The sequence below is a fragment of the Narcine bancroftii genome, chromosome 1 (genome assembly GCF_036971445.1).
Source record: "Narcine bancroftii isolate sNarBan1 chromosome 1, sNarBan1.hap1, whole genome shotgun sequence".
NCBI classification, from domain to species: domain Eukaryota; kingdom Metazoa; phylum Chordata; class Chondrichthyes; order Torpediniformes; family Narcinidae; genus Narcine; species Narcine bancroftii.
Window position 1 is genome coordinate 121,251,798 of NC_091469.1, and position 25,227 is coordinate 121,277,024.

Genomic DNA, 25,227 nt, shown 5'->3' on the forward strand with positions numbered 1-25,227 from the left:
TGGAACAAGTAGCTTCTGTAGATTTGCTTATTAATAGCAGTAATTAAATTTTGTCTACCTTAACTGGGTTCTGAAAGGCAATGGAGATTTGTGGAATGGAGTTTTTGTTGATGATGTAAATGGTCTTACTTCCTTTGAAGCATGGTATGGATGCCCTTCTACTTGCTGCCTGGTTTGGACACTTGAATATTTTGAAAATGTTAATAGAGAAAGGAGTTGATCGAAAATCAACAAATGAGGTGAGTCGGGTAAGACAAGTGCTTTCCTCTTCCATGAGAAAGTCAAACACGGTTTAGTGTAGTGCTTTAGCATGAAGCTATTACAGGGCCAGTTTCGAACCAGCCGCAACCTGTAAAAAGTTTGTACATTTTCCCTGTGACCTGAGTGGGATTCTTCCAGCTGCTCTGGTTCCCTCCCACATTCCAAAGACTGATGGGATTAATAGGTTAATTGCGCACATTAGTGTAATTGTGCAGAGTGGGCTCATGGGCTGGAAACACCTGTTACCAAACTGCATCTCCAAATTAAAATTAAATCAAATTAAAATACAGTCCATGAGTCGGTCTGTGGAGTGGAAAATATATAATGTGATCTCATTTTCCTTATCCATTCTGTAAATGGGAAGCACATGTTAATCAGCCTCTTACCACCTTACCTTGGAGAGGAGTGTTAGATGATATGTGAGTGCGTACCAATAAGAATATTCTTTATAATAATGTATATTTACACCCTCAATAGCAAATGGAGGAAAGGCCTTTTAGGAAGGGGTAAGGCGCAGTTCATGACTTGTCCAACTGGAATTCTTTGCTTCCTATTCTGAAGTGCAGGAACAGTTCAGTGAGAATGGCATCATACCCTCCTCCATTGATGTGAATTAATGTTAATTCTAGCAACTGGAAGAGACGTATGACTATTTTTTAAAAATATTTGAGCGGCAACACCCCTACTGGCTTCTGCACAGTCGATATCGATTTTATCAAAACTATCAAAACATACATTAGGTTGTAGGTTAATTGGGTGTAAATTGGGGGGGGGGGGCACAGGCTCGTGGGTCAGAAGGGCGTGTTAATGTCTAAATTTAAAATTTATCTGAACAGTTGGACGTATTGGTGTAATTTTGCAATGTGGGCTCATGTCATTATGATTTACGTGCATGTTTAAAATTAATTTTCCAATTCTCTTGCTTTAGTTTTGTCTAACACGTTAAGTAAAGGATTCACACTGATTGAGCTGTGGAACACAGTTTGCAAACCAGGTTGTCTTTCCAACAATCTGCCATGTTTGTGCATTTCAAAGGCTGATATTAAGAATACTTAGAAATGATTACACAATAGGTGGTTAAATGTTTTCTGAGAGAGGGATCTCAGTTTGACAGTAATAACTGGTTGCAAAACGTTGAAAGAAAATTCCCATTGTGGGAAGCTAAGTGAACTTTTTTTTGTCTTTAGGATGGATTGAATGCACTCCATTGTGCTGCCCAGAATAATAAAATTTCAATTGTGCAATTTATTGTAAAAGATTTGCAGTTGGATTTAAACAAGCCCACAAAGGTAGGTGAGTCACAATGCAAGAGATTATTCCACATTACCAATCTTTTCGAAATAGTACTTTCCAACAAAAGAAAACAGGAAACTGAAACACAATGCAATACATTTGATCCAACTCCGAAGCTTGTGATCTTGGATTCTGTTTTTTCCTCTGTCATGGGTTATACCACACATGTCAAACTCTGGCCCGCAGGCCATATAATTATATTTGGCCCGCAAGATCAAATCAAAAATGTATTAGAGGTGGCCCGCTGGCCGCCGCGCCAGTAGAGCGCATGCACAGTAACTGCTGTGTCCCAGGGTGAGAGAGAGAGAGAAAAATCCTGGTCCTTGAAAAGTAGTGGTGGGTGGTTTTATAAACATGCTGTCGTGTCCCCCCGCCCACCCCCCCACCGCAGCGCGGCCTGGCCGGGTGTCAGGGGAAGCCAAGGCCGCTTCCCAGCACCCGGAACCCCAGTGGCACAGCGTTTCTTGGAGCTGCAGATGGAGTCGGGACGCCGGAGGGAAGATTGGGGCTCCCCGCCGGGTGATGGGGGCGCCGGCCGCCCTGCGCCTTCCCACCGGACCAGCGGCGGGTGCCCGGAGTACACGTGGAGAGTGAGGCTGATCGGGCAGGTAGAGTGGAACCCCCCCACCAATCTCGGGAGTGGCTTGGGCTGGATCGGGATTAGCCGTGCTCACCTGCTCCTCCACCGCTGACCGGGATCCCAGTGCGGTCCTGAGCGCGGAGACTGCCCTGGAAAGGTCCTGGGACACCGGCACGGAAAGAAGAGCAGGGTCCGTAGAACATTACAGATCAGAAACAGGCCCTTCGGCCCTTTGACTCTACCTCGTGAAAACCCAACACTGGAGAAACTCAGCGGGTTAAATCGTATCCTTTATCCAGCAGAGAGGTACCTGACAATGTTTGGCCCTTGATCCCCCTCATCAATGTATGAGCGAAAGTCTGTGGTTCTCGTAAAAACACCAGAAGGGAGAAACTCAGCAGGTCAAAGGGGGTCCGGGAGAAACTCAGCAGGTCAAAGGGGGATCCGGGAGAAATTCAGCAGGTCAAAGGGGGGTCCAAGAGAAACTCAGCAGGTCAAGGGGGAGGGGTCCGGGAGAAACTCAGAAGGTCAAGGGGCGGGGGTCCGGGAGAAACTCAGCAGGTCAAGGGGGGTCTGGCAGAAACTCAGCAGGTCAAGGGAGGTCCGGGAGAAACTCAGCAGGTCAAAGGGGGATCCGGGAGAAACTCAGCAAGTCAAAGGGGCGTCCGAGAGAAACTCAGCAGGTCAAGGGGGAGGGGTCCGGGAGAAACTCAGAAGGTCAAGGGGAGGGGGTCTGGGAGGAACTTAGCAGGTCAAGGGGGGTCCGGGAGAAACTCAGCAGGTCAAGGGGGTTCCGGCAGAAACTCAGGGGGGCCTGACCTCGCCAGGACCGTTGCCCACTCCCCCTCCCTGCCACAGGCCGACCCGCGACTCACGGTGACGGGGCCGCTGATCTGCCGAGATGCCGCCCTGCAGCGAGAGCCGATGCCCCCGCACTGTCGTTGTCCAACCTGATCGCCCGCAAACCCCCGCCCTCCCGCACACAGGCCTGAGTAAGTATTATGAACTTTAATCTCAGGATAAAACGATCTTCCAATAGTTTCATGTCACAGTGATAAATATATTCCTGGTTAAAAATGGTCCTGCACCTGGATACAAGCTCATTAGGCATAAAACTTGAAAAGTGTGTAAATCAAAGGATATCTGTACCAATGGAAAAAGGGCATGGCAAATAACCCTGCTAGAGTTCATGCCCACAATCAGTCACCCATTTGATTGTTTCAGGAATCATGTTATTCTCCCACATTCTCAATAGCCCTCAGATTTTACTATTCGACAGCACACTAGCAACATTTGACAAATCCTCTATAGAGAAATATTATTTATTGAATATTTTATTTCTCATTTGTTAATGCTTCTGGAAAGAGTTTATCCACAACTATTATTAAACATTTATTTTAATAAGAAAAAGTTTAACATTACATATGTTGAAAGAAGAGAAAACATGCAGATGTTGTTGAAAATTTTCAATAAATATTTAGTTCGGCCCTTGACTTAGTCCAAGTTTTTAATTTTGGCCCTCCGTGAATTTGAGTTTGACACCCCTGGGTTATACCTTGATTTGTTCCAATGATATTTCCTGATCTTGACCGTCATTTGGAACCTTGGTCCTTAAATTAAGCCACGCAATATCCCTCAGCCTGTGCTAGATTGACTCCATCCCAGGGTGGTGCTCAAAGTTGCTGCAAATGGCCTTGTGGTTCAAGTCTCAATGGGACTAAAGATAACTCGTTAGGTGCCTCTGAAACAAGATATTGCCAGAAGTGTCTGTTATTGCTCTGGTTGATGGTGGAATTACTCTTTTCAACACATTTCCCCAAGACATGATCTCAAATTGAATGCCAAGGCATGTGTCAGCTCTGTGAAAGGTGTCCTGAATAGTGCGGGGTGAGGGTGGGGGTGGGGGGGGAGCAAAGTCTGCTTCCCTTCATTCACATGTAGTTTGGTCTCATAATTTGACCCCAATCCTGATTCTGAACCTGACATGTAGAAAGGATTCCAGCAAAGTCGAGTTCTACCCCTTCCATGACAGATGCATCAAAACAAAACACGGAGAGAGGCTGCACAGAAGCCATAGCTTCTTTTAGAAAATAGACATCACATCAGTCCCCTTCTGAAAGAAAATGCTATATTAGATTTTTGATTGGACCTCATCAACACTGGAAATCCTTACAGATGCCAGTACCTGAAAACATTTCCTCCTCCAATCTGAGTTGGACTGAGATCCCAGGTAGTACTACTGTATAAAATTCAGTACAGGCAGTCCCCAGGTTACGAACGTTCGACTTACAGACAACTTGTACTTACAGACTGTGCGGCCTCAGCAATTCATCGGCTTGAGGATGGAGAACGCCATCCGCCATTTTGAGTCAGATTGTGTGGCCGTTAGCTTGACATTGATGATCAAAATCAGCGTAATATGCCTGTTAGCCTGTACTTTAGTGCAAGAAAGGCTTGAAACCGTTCAATGATTTAAAAGCTGCATGTTCAGCATGTTCCGACTTACCCACAAATTCAACAAAGACAGACCAAGGAACGGATCTTGTTCTTAACCTGGGGATGGTCTGTATTTAAAAAAAATATTTTAAAACCTTTTAAAGATATTTTTATTAATTTGATAGAGAGAAATATTACATCTATTTATTGTTTGTTGTTTACATATTAATTAATTATATAGTTTTTATATATTGCAATACAGAATATGAATCACAAATCAATTATACACTGTTTTATATAATTCTCAAAAAGTGAAATATCCTTATGAGAATTTTACCTCCTATACTAATATTGAGATATACATTGTGATCATCTAAATAAATCAACTTGTTATATTTAAAAAATGAAAATAAGAACAAGAAAAGAAAAAAAACCCCATACTAATCTAACCCCTCCCACTAATCACGGTCACCAGCAAAAAAATTGTAAAGAATTGAGTATCGGTTCTTAGACATCAGAAAGAAAATCCCCTGTGTATTCAAATTATGATAATAGTCCATGAATGGGTCCCATATCCTTTCAAATTCAACCTTGATTTCTTTAACATTGTATCTGATTTTCTCCAAACTCAAGCAAGACATAACATCCTGGAACCATTGCATAGTTGAGTTGGTGCTATGCTATCACTCCATCTTATCAAAATTGTTCACCCGGCCATCAATGGAGTAAAAGCTACTTTTTTTTAGTTGAATTCAAGGAAATCCTCTCTTCTAGAGAATAACCAAACAAAGCAATAAAAGGACACAGTTATAATTTAATCCAAAGAATTTGTGATAAGAGTTTTAAAGAATTGTTCCCAATATTCTTGTAGCTGTCGACACTCACAGAAAATATAAATCAGAGAGGCCTTCCTGAAAAAGAGTGTGCATTTATACATAAATTGAACCTGATAGAAATCAGTACACTACAATTTTTCATTTTTTACTTTTAACTGCCTGAATTTTTAAAATTCGTCAATGTGGATTAGTGAAATAATTCAGCAATAAGGCACATTCTGGATAACTGGGACCTTTTTTGGGGGAGATGTGACCTGTACAGTAAGGACGGGTTACACTTAAATCCCAGGGGGACCAGAATCCTGGCAGAGGTATTTGCTAGGGCTACTCAGGATCCTTTAAACTAGAATGGTTGGGGGGAGGGAACAAAATAGTACAGAGCAGTAAGGAGAAGGTTAGAATGCAAACAATGAAAGTTTGTAGTAAGTATTTGAATATGGATGGGCAGGTGATAGAGAAGGGAAATGATCTGGAAGAAGATGAAGGGCAATTGGTAGGAAAAGTAAATAATGTTGTTCTTAAAGATGAGGGAAAACAGGGATTAAAAAATGGGAAATCCCTGAAATTCATATATTTTAATGCCAGGAGTATTGTAAAAAAGGTGGATGAGCTGAAGGTGTGGATTGATACTTGGAAGTATGATGTGGTAGCGATTAGTGAGACATGGTTGCAGGAGGGATGTGATTGGCAACTGAATATCCCTGGGTTTCGTTGTTTTAGGTGTGATAGAGTCGGAGGGGCAAGAGGAGGTGGGGTTGCATTGCTTGTCAGGGAAAATATTACAGCGGTGCCTAGGAAGGATAGATTAGAGGGCACATCCACGGAGGCTATTTGGGTGGAACTGAGGAGTAGGAAAGGAGAGATTACACTTGTAGGGGAGTATTATAGACCACCCGGAGGGGACCGAGACCTAGAGGAGCAAATCTGTAGGGAGATAGTAGATATTTGTGATAAGCACAGGGTTGTAATTATGGGAGATTTTAATTTTCCACATATAGATTGGGAAACACATTCTGTGAAAAGAATGGATGGGTTAGAGTTTGTGAAATGTGTGCAAGATAGTTTTTTACAACAATATGTAGAGGTGCCGACCAGAGAAGGAGCAGTGTTAGATCTACTGTTGGCAAATGGGATGGGTCAAGTGACGGAGGTTAGTGTTGGCGAGCACTTCGGGTCCAGTGATCATAATGCCATCAGCTTCAATGTCATTATGGAAAGAGAGAAATCAGGGCCAAGGATTGAGGTTTTTGATTGGGGAAAAGCTAGATTTGAGGAGATGCGAAAGGACTTGCAGGGTGTGCATTGGGACAATTTGTTTTATGGGCAGGATGTAGTAGAGAGATGGAAGTCTTTTAAAGATCAGATTTTGAGAGTGCAAAAGCTTTATGTTCCTGTTAGGTTAAAAGGAGGGGCAAAAGGTTTGAGAGAGCCGTGGTTTTCAAGGAATATTGGAAACTTGGTTCGAAGAAAAAGGGAGGCGTACATTAGATATACGAAGCATGGAGTTAAGGAGATGTTTGAAAGATACATTGAATGTAAGAGGAATCTTAAGAGAGGAATTAGGAAAGCTAAAAGAAGGTACGAGAAAACTATGGCAAGCAGGGTGAAAACTAATCCAAAAGAGTTCTACAAATATGTTAATGGTAAGAGGAAAGCTAGAGACAAAATTGGTCCCTTAGAAAATCAAAGTGGAAAACTGTGTGTGGAACCTAGAGAAATGGGGGAGATATTGAACAGTTTCTTTTCTTCGGTATTCACTAAGGAGAAGGATATTGGGAGATGTGGGATAAAAAAAAGCAAATTGGGTAAATATGGGGAATATAGAGATTACAAAAGGTGAAGTTTTAAGGCTTTTGAAGAATATAAAGGTGGATAAGTCTCCGGGACCAGACGGGATCTTCCCCAGGACATTGAGAGAAGTGAAGGAGGAAATAGCAGAGGCTCTGGCGGTAATTTTTCAAATGTCATTAGATATGGGGATAGTGCTGGAGGATTGGCGCATTGCGCATGTGGTTCCGTTATTTAAAAAGGGTTCAAGGAGGAAGCCTGGCAACTATCGGCCTGTAAGTTTGACGTCTGTGGTAGGTAAATTAATGGAGAAAATTCTTAGAGATAGTACTTATAAACATCTGGATAGACAGGGTCTGATCAGGAGCACTCAACATGGATTTGTGGGAGGAAGGTCATGTTTGACCAATCTGATTGAATTTTTTGAAGAGGTGACTAGGAATGTGGATGAGGGTAGCGCAGTGGATGTTGTCTATATGGACTTCAGTAAGGCCTTCGATAAGGTACCACATGGAAGGTTAGTTAGGAAGGTGCAGTCTTTAGGTATAAATTTTGAGATAGTCAAATGGATTGAACATTGGCTGAAAGGGAGAGGCCAGAGAGTGGTAGTGGATAATTGTCTGTCAGGTTGGAGGCCAGTGACCAGTGGTGTGCCTCAAGGATCTGTATTGGGCCCATTGTTGTTCGTTATATACATTAATGATCTAGATGATGGGGTGGTGAATTGGATTAGTAAATATGCAGACGATACTAAGATAGGTGGAATAGTGGATAATGAAGAAGGTTTTCAAGGATTGCAGAGGGATTTGGGCTGCTTAGAAAAGTGGGCTGAAAAATGGCAGATGGAATTTAATGCTGATAAGTGTGAGGTGCTTCATTTTGGTAAGAAGAATCAGAATAGGACATATGTGGTAAATGGGAGAGCATTGAGGAATACAGAAGAGCAGAAAGATTTAGGAGTGACGGTACATCGTTCCCTGAAGGTAGAAACTCACGTGAATAGGGTGGTGAAGAAGGCTTTTAGTATGCTGGCCTTTATCAATCATTGCATGGAATATAGGAGTTGGGAGGTGATGTTGAGATTGTATAAGATGTTGGTGCGGCCTAATTTGGAGTTCTGTGTGCAATTCTGGTCGCCTAATTATAGGAAGGATATAAACAGAGTGGAGAGAGTGCAGAGAAGGTTTACCAGAATGCTACCTGGGTTTAAGCATCTGGAGTATGGGGAGAGATTGGACAGATTGGGTCTTTATTCTTTGGAGCGTAGAAGGTTGAGAGGGGATTTGATAGAAGTATTTAAGATTATGAAAGGGATAGACAGAATGGATGTGGATAGACTATTTCCGTTAAGAGGAGGAAAGTTTAAAACAAGAGGACATGAGTTAAGAATTAAGGGGCAGAGGTTTAGAGGTAACATGAGGGGGAACTTCTTTACTCAGAGAGTGGTAGCTGTGTGGAATGATCTTCCGGGAGAAATAGTGGCGGCGGAGTCAATTGTATTATTTAAGAAAAGGTTGGACAGGTATATGGATGAGAAGAAGATGGAGGGTTATGGGCATTGTGCAGGGAGGTGGGATTAGAAAGGGGTGTTTGGTTCGGTGCGGACTAGAAGGGCCTAATGGCCTGTTTCCGTGCTGTAATTGTTATGTTAATATGTTATGTTATGTTGATTCTGAAATGGAGGGAGATTACTTTCATCTTAAAGGATCAGAAACTCTGCATGGCAAGTAATTTTCCATGAAAGGAATATTTTGATTCTCTGCACTAGTGCATATGTTAAGGTATCAAGAAGCAATATGCCGATTAATTTTAAACTGAGCTTCAAGCCTTTGTGAATAAATCTGATGTGATTAAATTATGGTTTCGGATTTGGTCCAGAGCATATTCTAGATGTTTGCTCTGAATATAACACCCATGGATGTTAAGGGGGGGGTAGGTGCAGTTTGGTTTGAATGACTGATGATGGATGGGGAGCTAATGCAGTTTGATTTAAATTGCAGAATGGCAAAATGCCATATCATTTGGCAGCTGAATATGGACACCTTGAAATGATTGGAACACTGAGGGAGCTTGATTATAACACACAGGAAAAGGACAAGGTAATGGCAAATGAATGCACAATTCACAAGATACAAAATCCTCATCAGCATTAGTGATTAACTAGCAATTTCCTTAGTGTATTTTGATTCTCTTGAAATGTACTTACTGATACTAATTTCATCCACATTTTCCTTTGAATCATAACAAGAAGTGGAAAACATTAAACAAGATAACCATCTTAATATTTCTAGCGCTAACCATGAGTTAGATCTGCTGCTCTGAAATCGTTTTGGATTCACCATTCTCCTCACTTTTCTAATCCCACCCCCTTTGGCACACACACTGTACTCCAATTGCTCTGCACCAATTCCAACCTCACTATCAAACCCATAGACAAGCGGTGTTGTTGTAGTGTGGCGCACTGATCTCTACCTCACCGTGGCCAGACAACAGCTCTCAGACCACTCTTACTTTCCCCTTGAACAGGATTGCACCAAGAAACATCAAGCTAGCATCTCATTCACCATCACTGACATCACATCCAGTCTTCTCCCACAGTCTCTAACCTCATTGTTCCCAGCCCCATTTCTACCTCCGACCTAAGATCCATAAGCCTAATTGCCCCAGAGGACCCATTGTTTTCACCTGAAAGTTACCACTGAACTGGTATCATCTTACCTCGACTCCATTTTGTCTCTCTTGGTCCAGTCCCTTCCAACCTATCACATATCTGTGATATATCACATGCCCTCCATCACTTTATCAACTTTCAGATCCCTGGACTCAACTACTTCATTTTCACTATGGACGTCTGATATCTATACACCTCGATCTCCCATACTGAAGGTCTCAACCCAACCAGTCCTTCTCCACCACCCTCCTCCACCTGGCAGAACTTATTCTCACACTCAATTACTTCTCATTTGGCTTATCCCACTTTTTCCAAGTCAAAGGGGTAGCCATCTCTTGCCCTCACCTACTACCCCACCATCCTCTGCATCCAGCATGTTATCCTCCACAATTTCTGCCACCTACAATGTGATCCCACCATCAGACATGCTTACCCCTCTCATCTTCTCTCCACTTTCTGCAGGGACTGCTCCCTCTGGGACTCTCATCCACTCATCCCTTCCCACCAATCACCCCTTTGATTCCTACTCCTGTGACCACAAGAAATGTTACCTTTGTGCCCACATCTCCGCTCTCACCATCATTTGGGGCCCTAAATTGACCTTCCAAGTGAAGCAACACTTCATTTGCAAATCTGCAGGGGTCATCTACTGCATCCAGTGCTCCTGTCGTGGCCCCCTCTGTATTGGAGATACTAAACACAGACTGGGAGATCGATTCATTGAGCACCTTTGATCCGTAAGCTGCAATAGCAAGGACCTCCCAGTAGCAGACCCAAACATTTTAATTTCACACATCATTCCTACACCAACATATCTATCTATGGCTTCATGCACTGCCATACAGGGGCTACCCATAAACTCGAGAATTATTTATATTCTGTCTGTGCACTCCGACATTGACATCAACTTCTCCAGTTTCCACTAAATCCCTCCCCCCAGTCTCTCTCTTTCCCCATGCCTCTGTCTCCTTTCCTCTAGCTCTCCATCCCTTTCCCTTCCCTTCCCTCTCTTTTCAGCGATCTACCCTCCCCATCACATCTCAGCTTTTTTTCTCTTCTACCCTCTCACCTGTATCCACCTATGACCTGTGCTCATCCTACTGCCCCTTCCTCCCCCCCCCCCTCCTCTTCCCTCTACCCCCCCACCTTTCATTCAGGTGCCTGTCTGTCTTTTGCTCATACCATGACGAAGGGCACAGGCCTGAAACATCCTAGAGATGTTGTGTGACCTTCTGAGTTTCTCCAGCACTTTTATGTACTGCATTCAACCCAATGTCTGCAGACTTTCTTGTTTAACTACAGTCTACAACTAATAGGTCAATAGACCTGACAAATTTTTCCAGCATTTTTGCTTGTGCATCAACATTTTGGTAATTTGCCCTTGTGTGGCCATGTCCTTTCTTGTCATTTTTTTTTTCAAATCCAGAATTGAATGATCTAATTTCACAGAAGCAAGAGGTTTGGTCTTGAGTGAACTCCTGGAAAGAACTATCTGGCTAGCCATCTTAATAAATGCTTGCTTAGAGATCACCAGCAGGCTACTTTGCTGTGGAAATTCTACATAACCGATGTAGTTTTCCTTATTGCGCAGGACGGTAACACAGCCTTGCATCTCGCGGCGAGGAGTGGTCATGTGATTGTATTAGAGGAGCTTCTACAAGAATGGAATCTAATAGATGAAGTGAATGAGGTAGGTTGTCATTATTAGATTATTTCCTCAAAATCATTGCTGGAAAATACCTGTAAAAGTCCACGTGGATTACATACGTTTCAAGTGAAGGGGAAAATGGCTTAAAGAAAGTTTGTTGGACTTTTTTGGCTGTATCCCTCTTATCTTTTAAGTAGTTTCAATGTTTTCCATGTTTGTTTTCTTTAATTTGAAAGATTTTTAATGGCTTAATTGAACAATACATTGATTTATTCAGTGATCATATATTAGATAGAACTTAGGTGTTATTTACACAAAGGATACTTGGTAATTTTGTAGAGAAGGAATTAAAAATGGACAAATCCCAAAGGCTTCATCCATTGTTTTGAATTATACATCACGGAAACAGGCCATTATGAAATACCCAGCTGTACTAATTCATCTGGATATGTCTTAGATATTGTGAGAGTTTACCTGCACCACCCTCTCAAGCTATGTGTTTCAGATTCCAATCACAACAAATGGACTAGTTCTCAATCAATAGCAGGACAGTTCCATAGTTGAAAGTGAACTTTTGCTTACCTTCCTTAATCTTCAGTAGGTAAAGATGGTTCATTGTGATCAGTACCAACAATTATGACTGTTTTTCCCTTTCCAAAACTAATGATACAATGTGTGCTGTCCCAGAAGAGATTAAGAGCGTAATGTCTTTCTAAATAGATTGTAGTATATACTTCCAGTTTCTAAATCATCTCCTCAGTAAATTATTATGGGTTGTATTATATTTTATATTAATATGTCTTTAAAAGAGATAGATTGTGGAGAGTGGGGGGGGGGTAGTGTAGGTCACTTCACAAACAGATACTTACACTTCACATCTCATTTAAAATACAAGAGCTAGGCTGAAGCGAGACATGCAGGCACCAGTAGGTTTTCAAAGACAATGGAACTGCTTTGGAAATAATATCAAAAGCAGGTGCAAAAAAATAGTCCAGGCTCAAGGTGCTGACAAATCTTTCAAAGATTGGGTTTTGGAGCCTTTGGGAGATGTTCTGGTCTTTACAAGCAGGATTTCTGTTTTTTTGGGGGAGGGAGGGAGAAAGTGAGAGAGAGAGAGTGAGAGAGAGAGAGTGAGAGAGAGAGTGAGAGAGAGAGAGAGAGAGAGAGTGAGAGAGAGAGAGTGAGAGAGAGAGAGAGTGAGAGAGAGTGAGAGAGAGAGAGTGAGAGAGTGAGAGAGTGAGAGAGAGTGAGAGAGAGTGAGAGAGAGAGAGTGAGAGAGTGAGAGAGAGAGTGAGAGAGAGAGAGTGAGAGAGAGAGAGTGAGAGAGAGAGTGAGAGAGAGAGAGTGAGAGAGAGAGAGAGAGAGTGAGAGAGAGAGTGAGAGAGAGAGAGTGAGAGAGAGAGTGTGAGAGAGAGTGTGAGAGAGAGTGTGAGTGAGAGTGATCAGTTCTGCAGTAGCTTTTGGAGGTGGCAAGCTTGGATGCTTGTGAGTACTGACTTCAGCCTGTTCAAAATTTTTGTAGTCTTTACAAGAAGAAATGGCTAGCTAGAGTGTTACTCCTGAAATAAGGGAAACAAGAGGAACTCTGTGATGACCTGGAAGAAGAGGGTATCATTTGTAAAACCCATGTTTGGCAAGACACTGAAGTGACTGATTGTAGGAAATCAGTTTGTATATCCAACGAGCAATAAATTTCTCTCTCTAAAACCAACAAGAACTTTCCTGAGTGGTAATTATTTAATGTTAAGCCACAGAGCCTGGTGAAAATTCATAAATGTTAAGTTCTGTGCGCAGTCTAAGAATTGCCTGATACCGATGAACTTGAAGAAGTGAAAAGTGAATGACTGGACTATTAATGCAAAGAACATTCCTGAACATATACACATTACATACACATGCACTTAGAATTAGAAGGGGGTTAAGTTAAGTTGATCGTAATAAGTTAAAGTTTGATCCTGTTTTTATGTTTAAAGAAAATTAAAAGCAACTTTTGTGTAAGTAACCATTTGTCTTGATGAATTTCTATTGCTGCTGGGTTTTGGGGTCCTCTGGGCTCGTAACAAAATATTCACTGGTATGATGCATTGATGTTTCACAACATAATCAAAGACCTTTCCATTGTGCACAGGAGGGTGAGACTGCATTCTACCTGGCTGCTGTGGAAAGTCACCCTGAATGCGTGTCTTTGCTGCTGGAAGCAGGAAGTGATATTAACAATTTTCCAAAGGTACCTCAAGCTTTTGTGTAAATGTACTTCTCATTGCAGTATGGGGAGGGAGCAGGAATATGGTGTTGAGATAGAGGATCAGCCACGATGGTATTGAAGGGGTGTAAGTGCTGAATGGGCTGCTCTTACTTTTCTATGACTTTATGCTCCTGTGCGTTTCTCAGTTAACCCTGTTTCCATATAGCCAGGGTAACAGCTAATTTCTCTGCATCAGCATAACTCTGAGGCAAAGAGACTGAGATCTATGCAACCCATACTCTTAGGTGGACTCAATGGTCAGACCAGGCTCATTGCCGAATCCAGGCAGCTTTCATGATGGTGTGAATGCCGGCAGTGCTCTTCACCAGGCCACTTTCAGAGGATGAACGTCAGGACGAGCACCTCACATAAGGAAGAAAAGGTTGACCAGCCCCTCATTGTCACTCTGCCATGGCCAATCCTTCCTCTTTAGCAGCATTTTCCAGCATTCAGCAAATCCCTTCACTATCTCATTGTCTAAATAATCTGCCTTTCTATGTGGGATAAAAGAGGCATTTCTGGAGGAGAGGCAAATAAGAGGAAGGGGAGGCAGACAGGGGGTGGGGTGGGAGATGTTGCTGGCACCTGCTTCAGAGTCCTCCAAGGACCAGCTCTCATCTTGTTGATAAGAATGATGACGATGATCTTATTGAAATAAAATTATTCCTTTTAATATAATCAACTGCAAGACCTTCCATTGCAATCAGTTCGAGAGGAATGGGGTCTTTCCGAAAAATGACAAGAAGCCATGACCTCAGCAGTTAAAAATGCTCTTCCAGTGCAAAGTGAACATTGTGGGAACTATTAAACATAAATTCTGAATAATGCAAGCTGTAGTTGAATTAAAGAAGAATGGATGAAAATTGACCGGTTCTATGATTTCAGGACAAATTAGTCGCAAGGTAGGATGGAAGGTGACAAGTGTAGGGCAGCCTAACTGCAGTTCCAGTTCATTTTGTACACAGCGATGTTTGTTGTCATGTCTACTTGTTGTGAAATGGTGACACTGTATAATTTATCTTTAGAGCAATTTAAGTCTCTTGCACGTTGCAGCAGAGAGAGGGGACTGTTCCTTGGCTTCACTGCTTATCGAAGCTGGAGCTGCTTGCAATAGTCAAAATCACGTAAGTACCACTGTGAGAAAAGGAGAGCAACAACATACACAACTATAAGTTCTGTACTATTTCTCAGTGATTTAGTCCTGTGATCTTAACTTATGGACTCTCTTACAGAGAAAAGAATCACCTCTGCACTTAGCTGTTAAGTTCAGACATATGGCAGTTGCACAGCTCTTTGTGGAATCCCTCTGCGATGTTAACATTTTAGATGAGGTGAGTTTTTCAAACTTGTTTATTCTGTTTGAATTCGGACAGAATCCCTTGTGTTGGGATAGTTGTGCAGTAGTTTTGAGGAAGGCACAGAATTTAACATTTATGAATTTCACCAGGCTTTGGTGTTTAAAAGGTAAATGGTTACCGCTCAGGAAGGTTCTTATCAGTTTTCAGAGAGAGATTTGTTATTCATGGACACAAACTGATCTCTTCTAATCAGCCACTTCAGTGTCTTGCTGACGAAACTTGCCCCATCAGAGTTTTCCAGATGATAACCTCTTTCTTTTAGGTCATCACAGAGTTCCTTTCTGTTTCCCTTATTTCAAATGAAACATTATACAGCCAGTCCTCTCCTCTTGTATGGAGCACAAGGGCTTTGACCAGGCTGAACTAAGAACTCACCACCCATCTTCAAAATGGGGTTTTCCACAAGTTTGCCAGCTTGTCCTGTTCCAGTCCCAGCTGCTGCTGCTGAACTGAATTCCCTCTCTCTCTCTCTCAGAGAAAAACCTGTTTACTCTCTCTGCTTGCAAAACCACATGACCCTCTTAGAACAGCAAGCTGCACTAAGACAGCTTGCGACTCCAAACCTAATCCTCCGAGTTCTTTCATCTGTTGCTTTTCAAAACAACAATCCATTAGTGAAGTCCCTTGGGTGCTCCCCAAAGAGTTCTTTCATCTGTTGCTTTTCAAAACAACAATCCATTAGTGAATTCCCTTGGGTGCTCCCCAAAGCTTTTGCAAAGGTTTTCGGAGCCGGGCCTGTCTAGCTTGAGCAGAGCTCCAGTAGTTTAAATGAGATCTGTTTTGAAATGTCTGTATGTGACCTACATTTAAAAAAAACCTGCCACACTTTATCTCCCAAAATCATATCCATATACAATATAAAACACAACATATGCTGCCACAAGACCTATACTGTATTTCTGCTTTCAATTGTTGTAATGTTGCTTGACTTTTGCCAGGACATTTAACATTTTGATGAAAGGGTACTCCAAGGACATCATCTTAGATGAGGGCTTGTGAAAATTTAATGGTTTTGGTGATGTACATTAAACTAGCCACAGAATCATTCTGTTTGTCATAATTCCTTGAGGCCATTTGCCAAAGTAACATAATGTCCATTTCTTCGCCATATAACTACCTACTCCTGAAGGAGCTGAATCACAAAATGAAAAATCAGTCAAACCAACAAGAAGGTGGGAAGTTAAACTAGGGCAGGACATACACAGTAAATTGCAGGACCCTGAGAGTTTTGTAGAACTGAGCGACCTCTGCAAGAACATAATGTCCTGAAAGTGGTAACACAGTTAGGATGAGTGGTCAAGTGATATAGCACGTTACCCTTCATTACTTGTGTGTGGAATACAAGAGTTGGAATATAATAGTTGCAGCTATACAAGATTATGGTGAGACCGCACTTGTGTGTAGTTCTGACCACCCTGCTGTATGGACTATATGATTAAAGTAGATTGGATTGAGGGGTTTGATTTAAAAGGAGAGATTGGACAGGCTTGGATTGTTTTCCCTAGAGTCAAGGAAGTGAAGGAGTAGCCTTATTGAAGTTTATAAAATCATGAGGGGCATAGATAGGATAGATAGTCACAGTCTTTTCCCCAGAGTATGGGAGGCTGAAACTAGAGAGTATAGTTTTAAGGTAGAAGAGGAAGATTTAAATGGGACCTGAAGGGAGGGTATATGGAGCGAGCTGCCAGAGGATGTGGTAGAGGCAGGGACAATTACAATGCTTAAAACAAATTTGGACACATCAATGTTGAGGAAATGTTAGAGGGAAATGGGTCAAACGTAGGCAATGGGCACAACTCAGTTGGCACGATAAGGTGGGCTACAGGACTTATTACTTGTTGCATGCTTCTATGGATCTATACTTCTGTGGTTTCTAATTACAGTAAAACCCCTGTTATCAGGAATTCGAGCACTGGCAGAAAATAAACAGGTAAAAAATAGCTCGCTTTGCCCTTAGTTTGCCGACCTATGCCACACACCGTCTCACCCAACTGGGAAACTCGCTTGACTGGCATCTACCAATCCCTGTTGGTGTTGGACAGCAGGGGTTTTACTGTAGTTTTCCATGAATTACAAATATGACTTGCCTTGAGAAGTCAAACATAGATTACCTGCTGGCCCTTTGATAGACATCCCTTTCATCTCCTGATGTTTACTAGATTTTGAAACCATCAATGTAAATTTGTTATGGATTATCAACAAAGAGAAAATAACAAATTATAAACTTGATTACAGAGCCAAAGAAAATAGTTTAAACTCATTTCCACGAATGAATCTTCTTTTCCTCTTCAGAGAAACCAGAATCCATTGCATCTAGCAGCAGAACTTGGAAGAGCTGACTTAGTGGAATTACTCCTGAAGGCAAACATTGACCTGAAACAAAAAGACAAGGTTTGTTGCCCAAAACCATGTGGGGGTTTGGTTGGGGATGTGTGCAATACTGAAATGTTGAGGTAATATATTGCAGTTCAACATGGACTTTAGTAAAGCATCCACATGGGAGGTTAGTTCAAAAGGTTAAGACACTAGGCATCCATGGAGAGGTTGTAAACTGGATTTGAAATTGGCTGTGTGAGATAAAACAAGGGTGGTAGTGGATGGTTGCGTCTCAGACTGGTGGGCCTCAGGAGTCGGCGTCGGAGGCGGCCATTGGTCGAGCCAGCGTACAGGAGAGTGTGACAGGAAGGTAAGGTCTTTTTAAAGACTCTTACTGGGGACAGAGCTTAGCAGTAGGGAGAGGAGAGGAGAGGAGAGGAGAAGGACAGAAAAGAAAAGAGTCCGGGGCAGGTAAGAAAACTTTTTTAAAAGTTTCTTACCAGGGTCTGCGGGGAGGAGTCGGCGTCGGAGGCGGCCATTGGTCGAGCCAGCGTACAGGAGAGTGTGACGGGAAGGTAAGGTCTTTTTAAAGACTCTTACTGGGGACAGAGCTTAGCAGTAGGGAGAGGAGAGGAGAGGAGAGGAGAAGGACAGAAAAGAAAAGAGTCCGGGGCAGGTAAGAAAACTTTTTTAAAAGTTTCTTACCAGGGTCTGCGGGGAGGAGTCGGCGTCGGAGGCGGCCATTGGTCGAGCCAGCGTACAGGAGAGTGTGACGGGAAGGTAAGGTCTTTTTAAAGACTCTTACTGGGGACAGAGCTTAGCAGTAGGGAGAGGAGAGGAGAGGAGAAGGACAGAAAAGAAAAGAGTCCGGGGCAGGTAAGAAAACTTTTTTAAAAGTTTCTTACCAGGGTCTGCGGGGAGGAGTCGGCGTCGGAGGCGGCCATTGGTCGAGCCAGCGTACAGGAGAGTGTGACGGGAAGGTAAGGTCTTTTTAAAGACTCTTACTGGGGACAGAGCTTAGCAGTAGGGAGAGGAGAGGAGAGGAGAGGAGAGGAGAAGGACAGAAAAGAAAAGAGTCCGGGGCAGGTAAGAAAACTTTTTTAAAAGTTTCTTACCAGGGTCTGCGGGGAGGAGTCGGCGTCGGAGGCGGCCATTGGTCGAGCCAGCGTACAGGAGAGTGTGTAGGGGTTAATTGGTAAAAGGCCAATAAATAAGAGGGACAGCGAGCGGCCCAGCGAGTGAGTGGCCCAGTGAAGGAGTGGGACTTCCAGGCTTTGGCTCATCAGGCTTCGGCGAAAGCAGGCGGAGAGAAAGCTAAGATAGTCTTTATTACTACTTCATTGGGGTAAGGGATGAGTGTTAAGGCTGTGTGTTGTCGGGAGTGCCAGATGTGGGAGGTCCTGGAGTCTTCCAGACTCCCGGATGTCCATATCTGCACTAGGTGTGTCGAGTTGCAGATTGTCAGGGACCGTGTTAGGGAACTAGAGCTGCAGCTCGATGACCTCAGGCTGGTTAGGGAAACAGAGGTAGTCATAGACAGGAGTTACAGCCAGGTGGTCACGCCAGGGCCACGGGAGGATGAAAGGTGGGTAACTGTTAGGAGAGGGACAAAAGAATGTAAGGTGCCAGAGACGAGCCCTGTGAATGTAACCCTCAGCAATAAGTACGCCTCTTTGAGCACTGTTGAGGGGGACATCAAGGTTGGGGGGAGTGACAGTGGCTGTGCCTCCGGCATGAGGTCGGCCCCTGTAGCTCAGAAAGGGAGGGAAAGGAAGAGGAGGGCAATTGTGGTAGGAGACTCCATAGTTAAGAGGACGGATAGGGGATTCTGCGGACGCAGCAAGGAGAACCGGATGGTGGTTTGCCTCCCTGGTGCCAGGGTCCGAGATGTTGCTGCTCGTGTCCCAGATATCCTAAAGTGGGAGGGACAGGAGCCAGAGGTCGTGGTACATGTAGGTACCAATGACATAGGGAGAATTAGAGAAGAGGTCCTAAAAAGTGAGTACAGGCAGTTAGGTAGGGAGTTAAAAAGAAGGACCGCAAAGGGGGTAATCTCTGGATTACTCCCTGTGCCACGTGACAGTGTGAATAGAAATAGGATGAGGTGGAGGATTAACACGTGGCTGAAGGGGTGGAGTAAAGGGCAGGGTTTTAAGTTTCTGGATAACTGGGACCTTTTTTGGGGGAGATGTGACCTGTATAGTAAGGACGGGTTACACTTAAATCCCAGGGGGACCAGAATCCTGGCAGAGGTATTTGCTAGGGCTACTCAGGATCCTTTAAACTAGAATGGTTGGGGGGAGGGAACAAAATAGTACAGAGCAGTAAGGAGAAGGTTAGAATGAAAACACTGAAAGTTTGTAGTAAGTATTTGAATATGGATGGGCAGGTGATAGAGAAGGGAAATGCTCTGGAAGAAGATGAAGGGCAATTGTCAGGAAAAGTAAATAATGTTGTTCTTAAAGATGAGGGAAAACAGGGATTAAAAAATGGGAAATCCCTGAAATTCATATATTTTAATGCCAGGAGTATTGTAAAAAAGGTGGATGAGCTGAAGGTGTGGATTGATACTTGGAAGTATGATGTGGTAGCGATTAGTGAGACATGGTTGCAGGAGGGATGTGATTGGCAACTGAATATCCCTGGGTTTCGTTGTTTTAGGTGTGATAGAGTCGGAGGGGCAAGAGGAGGTGGGGTTGCATTGCTTGTCAGGGAAAATATTACAGCGGTGCCTAGGAAGGATAGATTAGAGGGCACATCCACGGAGGCTATTTGGGTGGAACTGAGGAGTAGGAAAGGAGAGGTTACACTTGTAGGGGTGTATTATAGACCACCCGGAGGGGACCGAGGCCTAGAGGAGCAAATCTGTAGGGAGATAGTAGATATTTGTGATAAGCACAGGGTTGTAATTATGGGAGATTTTAATTTTCCACATATAGATTGGGAAACACATTCTGTGAAAGGAATGGATGGGTTAGAGTTTGTGAAATGTGTGCAAGATAGTTTTTTACAACAATATGTAGAGGTGCCGACCAGAGAAGGAGCAGTGTTAGATCTACTGTTGGCAAATGGGATGGGTCAAGTGACGGAGGTTAGTGTTGGCGAGCACTTCGGGTCCAGTGATCATAATGCCATCAGCTTCAATGTCATTATGGAAAGAGAGAAATCAGGGCCAAGGATTGAGGTTTTTGATTGGGGAAAAGCTAGATTTGAGGAGATGCGAAAGGACTTGCAGGGTGTGCATTGGGACAATTTGTTTTATGGGCAGGATGTAGTAGAGAGATGGAAGTCTTTTAAAGATCAGATTTTGAGAGTGCAAAAGCTTTATGTTCCTGTTAGGTTAAAGGGAGGGGCAAAAGGTTTGAGAGAGCCGTGGTTTTCAAGGAATATTGGAAACTTGGTTCGAAGAAAAAGGGAGGCGTACATTAGATATAAGAAGCATGGAGTTAAGGAGATGTTTGAAAGATACATTGAATGTAAGAGGAATCTTAAGAGAGGAATTAGGAAAGCTAAAAGAAGGTACGAGAAAACTATGGCAAGCAGGGTGAAAACAAATCCAAAAGAGTTCTACAAATATGTTAATGGTAAGAGGAAAGCTAGAGACAAAATTGGTCCCTTAGAAAATCAGAGTGGAAAACTGTGTGTGGAACCTAGAGAAATGGGGGAGATATTGAACAGTTTCTTTTCTTCGGTATTCACTAAGGAGAAGGATATTGGGAGATGTGGGATAAAAAAAGCAAATTGGGTAAATATGGGGAATATAGAGATTACAAAAGGTGTAGTTTTAAGGCTTTTGAAGAATATAAAGGTGGATAAGTCTCCAGGACCAGACGGGATCTTCCCCAGGACATTGAGAGAAGTGAAGGAGGAAATAGCAGAGGCTCTGGCGGTAATTTTTCGAATGTCATTAGATATGGGGATAGTGCCGGAGGATTGGCGCATTGCGCATGTGGTTCCGTTATTTAAAAAGGGTTCAAGGAGGAAGCCTGGCAACTATCGGCCTGTAAGTTTGACGTCTGTGGTAGGTAAATTAATGGAGAAAATTCTTAGAGATAGTACTTATAAACATCTGGATAGACAGGGTCTGATCAGGAGTACTCAACATGGATTTGTGGGAGGAAGGTCATGTTTGACCAATCTGATTGAATTTTTTGAAGAGGTGACTAGGAATGTGGATGAGGGTAGCGCAGTGGATGTTGTCTATATGGACTTCAGTAAGGCCTTCGATAAGGTACCACATGGAAGGTTAGTTAGGAAGGTGCAGTCTTTAGGTATAAATTTTGAGATAGTCAAATGGATTGAACATTGGCTGAAAGGGAGAGGCCAGAGAGTGGTAGTGGATAATTGTCTGTCAGGTTGGAGGCCGGTGACCAGTGGTGTGCCTCAAGGATCTGTATTGGGCCCATTGTTGTTCGTTATATACATTAATGATCTAGATGATGGGGTGGTGAATTGGATTAGTAAATATGCAGACGATACTAAGATAGGTGGAATAGTGGATAATGAAGAAGGTTTTCTAGGATTGCAGAGGGATTTGGGCTGCTTAGAAAAGTGGGCTGAAAAATGGCAGATGGAATTTAATGCTGATAAGTGTGAGGTGCTTCATTTTGGTAAGAAGAATCAGAATAGGACATATGTGGTAAATGGGAGAGCATTGAGGAATACAGAAGAGCAGAAAGATTTAGGAGTGACGGTACATCGTTCCCTGAAGGTAGAAACTCACGTGAATAGGGTGGTGAAGAAGGCTTTTAGTATGCTGGCCTTTATCAATCATTGCATGGAATATAGGAGTTGGGAGGTGATGTTGAGATTGTATAAGACGTTGGTGCGGCCTAATTTGGAGTTCTGTGTGCAGTTCTGGTCGCCTAATTATAGGAAGGATATAAACAGAGTGGAGAGAGTGCAGAGAAGGTTTACCAGAATGTTGCCTGGGTTTAAGCATCTGGAGTATGGGGAGAGATTGGACAGATTGGGTCTTTATTCTTTGGAGCGTAGAAGGTTGAGAGGGGATTTGATAGAAGTATTTAAGATTATGAAAGGGATAGACAGAGTGGATGTGGATAGACTATTTCCGTTAAGAGGAGGAAAGATTAAAACAAGAGGACATGAGTTAAGAATTAAGGGGCAGAGGTTTAGAGGTAACATGAGGGGGAACTTCTTTACTCAGAGAGTGGTAGCTGTGTGGAATGATCTTCCGGGAGAAATAGTGGCGGCGGAGTCAATTGTATTATTTAAGAAAAGGTTGGACAGGTATATGGATGAGAGGAAGATGGAGGGTTATGGGCATTGTGCAGGGAGGTGGGATTAGAAAGGGGTGTTTGGTTCGGTGCGGACTAGAAGGGCCTAATGGCCTGTTTCCGTGCTGTAATTGTTATTATTTATTATTATCTGTGTTGGGACCATTGTTGTTTGTTGTATATATCAATGATCTGGATGATAATGTGGTGACACAAAAATAGGAGGTGTTATGGACAGCAAGAAAGATTTTCAAAGCTTGCAGAGGGATTTGGACCACTAGGAGTATGGGCCACAATATGGCAAATGAAGTTCAATGCAGACAAGTGTGAGGTGATGCATTTTGGAGGGGCAAACCAAGGTAGGACATACACATAAATGGTAGGGATTTGAGTGCAGAGGAGCAAAGTGATCTGGGAATACAGATACATTGCTCCCTGGTGTCAAAGGTGGACAGGATTCTAAAGAAAGCTTTTGGCATCTTAGCCTTTATAAATCAAAGTATTGACCTTTATAAATCAAAATGTTGAGTATAGGAGTTGGGATGTCATGCTGAAGTTGTTGAAGACATTAGTGAGGCCAAATTTGGAATATTGCATGCAGTTCTGGTTGCCTAACTACTGGAAGGATATCAATAAGATTGAGAGAGTGCAGAGGAGATTTACTAGGATGTTGCCGGGTCTTCAGGAGTTGAGTTACAGGGAAAGATTAAACAGGTTAGGACTTTATTCCTTAGAATGAAGAAGAAGAATAAGGGGAGATTTGATAGAGATTTACAAGGTTATGTGAGGTAGAGACAGAATGGATGCGAGTCGGCTTTTTCTACCGATTGGGGGAGATAAATACGAGAGGTCATAGTTTTAAGTTGAAAGAGTAAGGGTTTAGGGGGAACATTTGGGGAAAGTTCTTCACTTAGTGTGGAATGGGCTGCCATCTGATATGGGGAATGCGGGCTCGATCTTGAGTTTTAAGAATAGATTGGATAGATACATGAATGGGAGAGGTCTGGAGGGTTATGGAGTGGGAGCAAATCAGTGGGACTAGCGGAATAGTGGTTGTCACAGACTAGAAGGGCTGAATGGCCTGTTTTCTGTTCTGTAGCATTCTATTATTCTATGGTTCTATGGAAGGTATCCAGTGTTTCAATGGCAATTTTGTGGGTCAGATTTGGCTCTCATTCAATTCAATAGGAGATTCCCTTTCCTAAGATAACATAGAACCTAGAATCGATGCATATTTATTAGTATATTTTATATCAATCCTTCACCTCTGATATAAATCTGTTTTTTTACATTAAAACCAATGAAAGGGGTAATACATTACTTTTTGAAATGACAAATCATCCCTCCTTTAATGCTGAGAAGACAGATTGAAAATGGTAATGGATATTATAAGTTTGCATCAGTTATTACAGTACTTGAGATCAACAAGAAAATCTGCATATGCTGGAGTCGAGTGAAGTGCACGAATGCGTTGAAAAAACTCAGCAGGTCACGACAAAAGGGTCAGGTTTGAAACATTAGTTACCATTTGCTTCCTGTTGATGCTGAGTTTCTCCAGCACTTGTGTGTACCGCAGTACTTGAGTATTTTCCATCAATTTATGATAACCATGTTATCATAGATTAATTCAATGACTTGTTACTTGTCTGGACCAAGGAACTGTCTAATGTAGATCCATCAGTTTTTTTTCTTTTTTTGTACTTGTAGGTCTATGAGATGACTTGTTTTCCTTAAAATTTTGTTTGTAAGTTTATATATTAAACTCAATAAAAATATTTTAAGTATTTACCATTAATTTTAACAGAAAAGTTAAGTTTGTTATGATGTTCAGTGTTAAGATGCCAATTAGCTTTGCACTGATTTTCACCAATTTCCTGTTTGCAGCAAGGCAAGACTCCACTGGGAGTGGCAGCAAGAGTAAATCACATCATTATTGTAGACATGATCATTAAGGCAGAAAGATATTATGCATGGAAGGAGGTAAGCTTTTACTTTGAGAGGAGTGCTCATTGGATATCTAAATTGACTTTTCTGTAACGTTTCAAGTTTATTATCACCTGATTGTACATATACAAGCTGACGGAACAGTATCACTCTGGGCCATGGTGTACACACAAAAAACGTCAAACACAGTGCATAAGGATCACTTAAATTCAAAATAAATATATGTAAGGATCTGGAATGATTGTTCCAGTTACAGGATAGTGTTCATTAGTATCACAGCCTGTGGGAAGAATCTATCCCCCAGCCTGGTAATGCTGATTTTGATGTTCCTCTACCTTCTTCTCAATGGTAGTGGATTGAAGTTACTGTGCACTGGATGGATAGGGTCTTCTATAATTATTTGATCTCTAGTTAGACAATGTTCCCAGTAAATGCCATCTATAGAGGAAAGGGATATCCCAGAGGAAAAGGATACCCCAGTGATACTCTCAGCTGTTTTAATCATCCTATGTATTGAGTTAAGAAAATAAGAAATGGGAGCAAGAGTAGGACATCTAGCTCGTCCTGCCTGCTCCATCGTTCAATGTGATCATGGCTGATGCAACTTTACCCTG

The 25,227-nt window shown here is 42.5% G+C and overlaps 1 protein-coding gene across 8 annotated transcripts in view; it reads left to right on the forward strand.

The window, feature by feature from the left end:
- The window catches only part of LOC138763459 (ankyrin repeat and death domain-containing protein 1A-like), an 83,623-nt gene that overhangs the window by 16,128 nt on the left and 42,268 nt on the right, over window positions 1–25,227 (forward strand). For all 8 annotated transcript variants that reach the window (XR_011357586.1, XR_011357583.1, XR_011357579.1 and 5 more), the window contains 9 exons: window positions 141–239; window positions 1,449–1,550; window positions 9,195–9,293; window positions 11,457–11,555; window positions 13,642–13,740; window positions 14,784–14,882; window positions 14,991–15,089; window positions 17,409–17,507; window positions 24,554–24,649. Coding sequence is in view for 4 of the 8 variants with exons in the window: in XM_069937646.1 (XP_069793747.1) it covers window positions 141–239; window positions 1,449–1,550; window positions 9,195–9,293; window positions 11,457–11,555; window positions 13,642–13,740; window positions 14,784–14,882; window positions 14,991–15,089; window positions 17,409–17,507; window positions 24,554–24,649 (891 nt within the window). In the remaining 4 variants the exon portion in view is untranslated. The remainder of the gene's footprint in view (window positions 1–140; window positions 240–1,448; window positions 1,551–9,194; window positions 9,294–11,456; window positions 11,556–13,641; window positions 13,741–14,783; window positions 14,883–14,990; window positions 15,090–17,408; window positions 17,508–24,553; window positions 24,650–25,227) is intronic.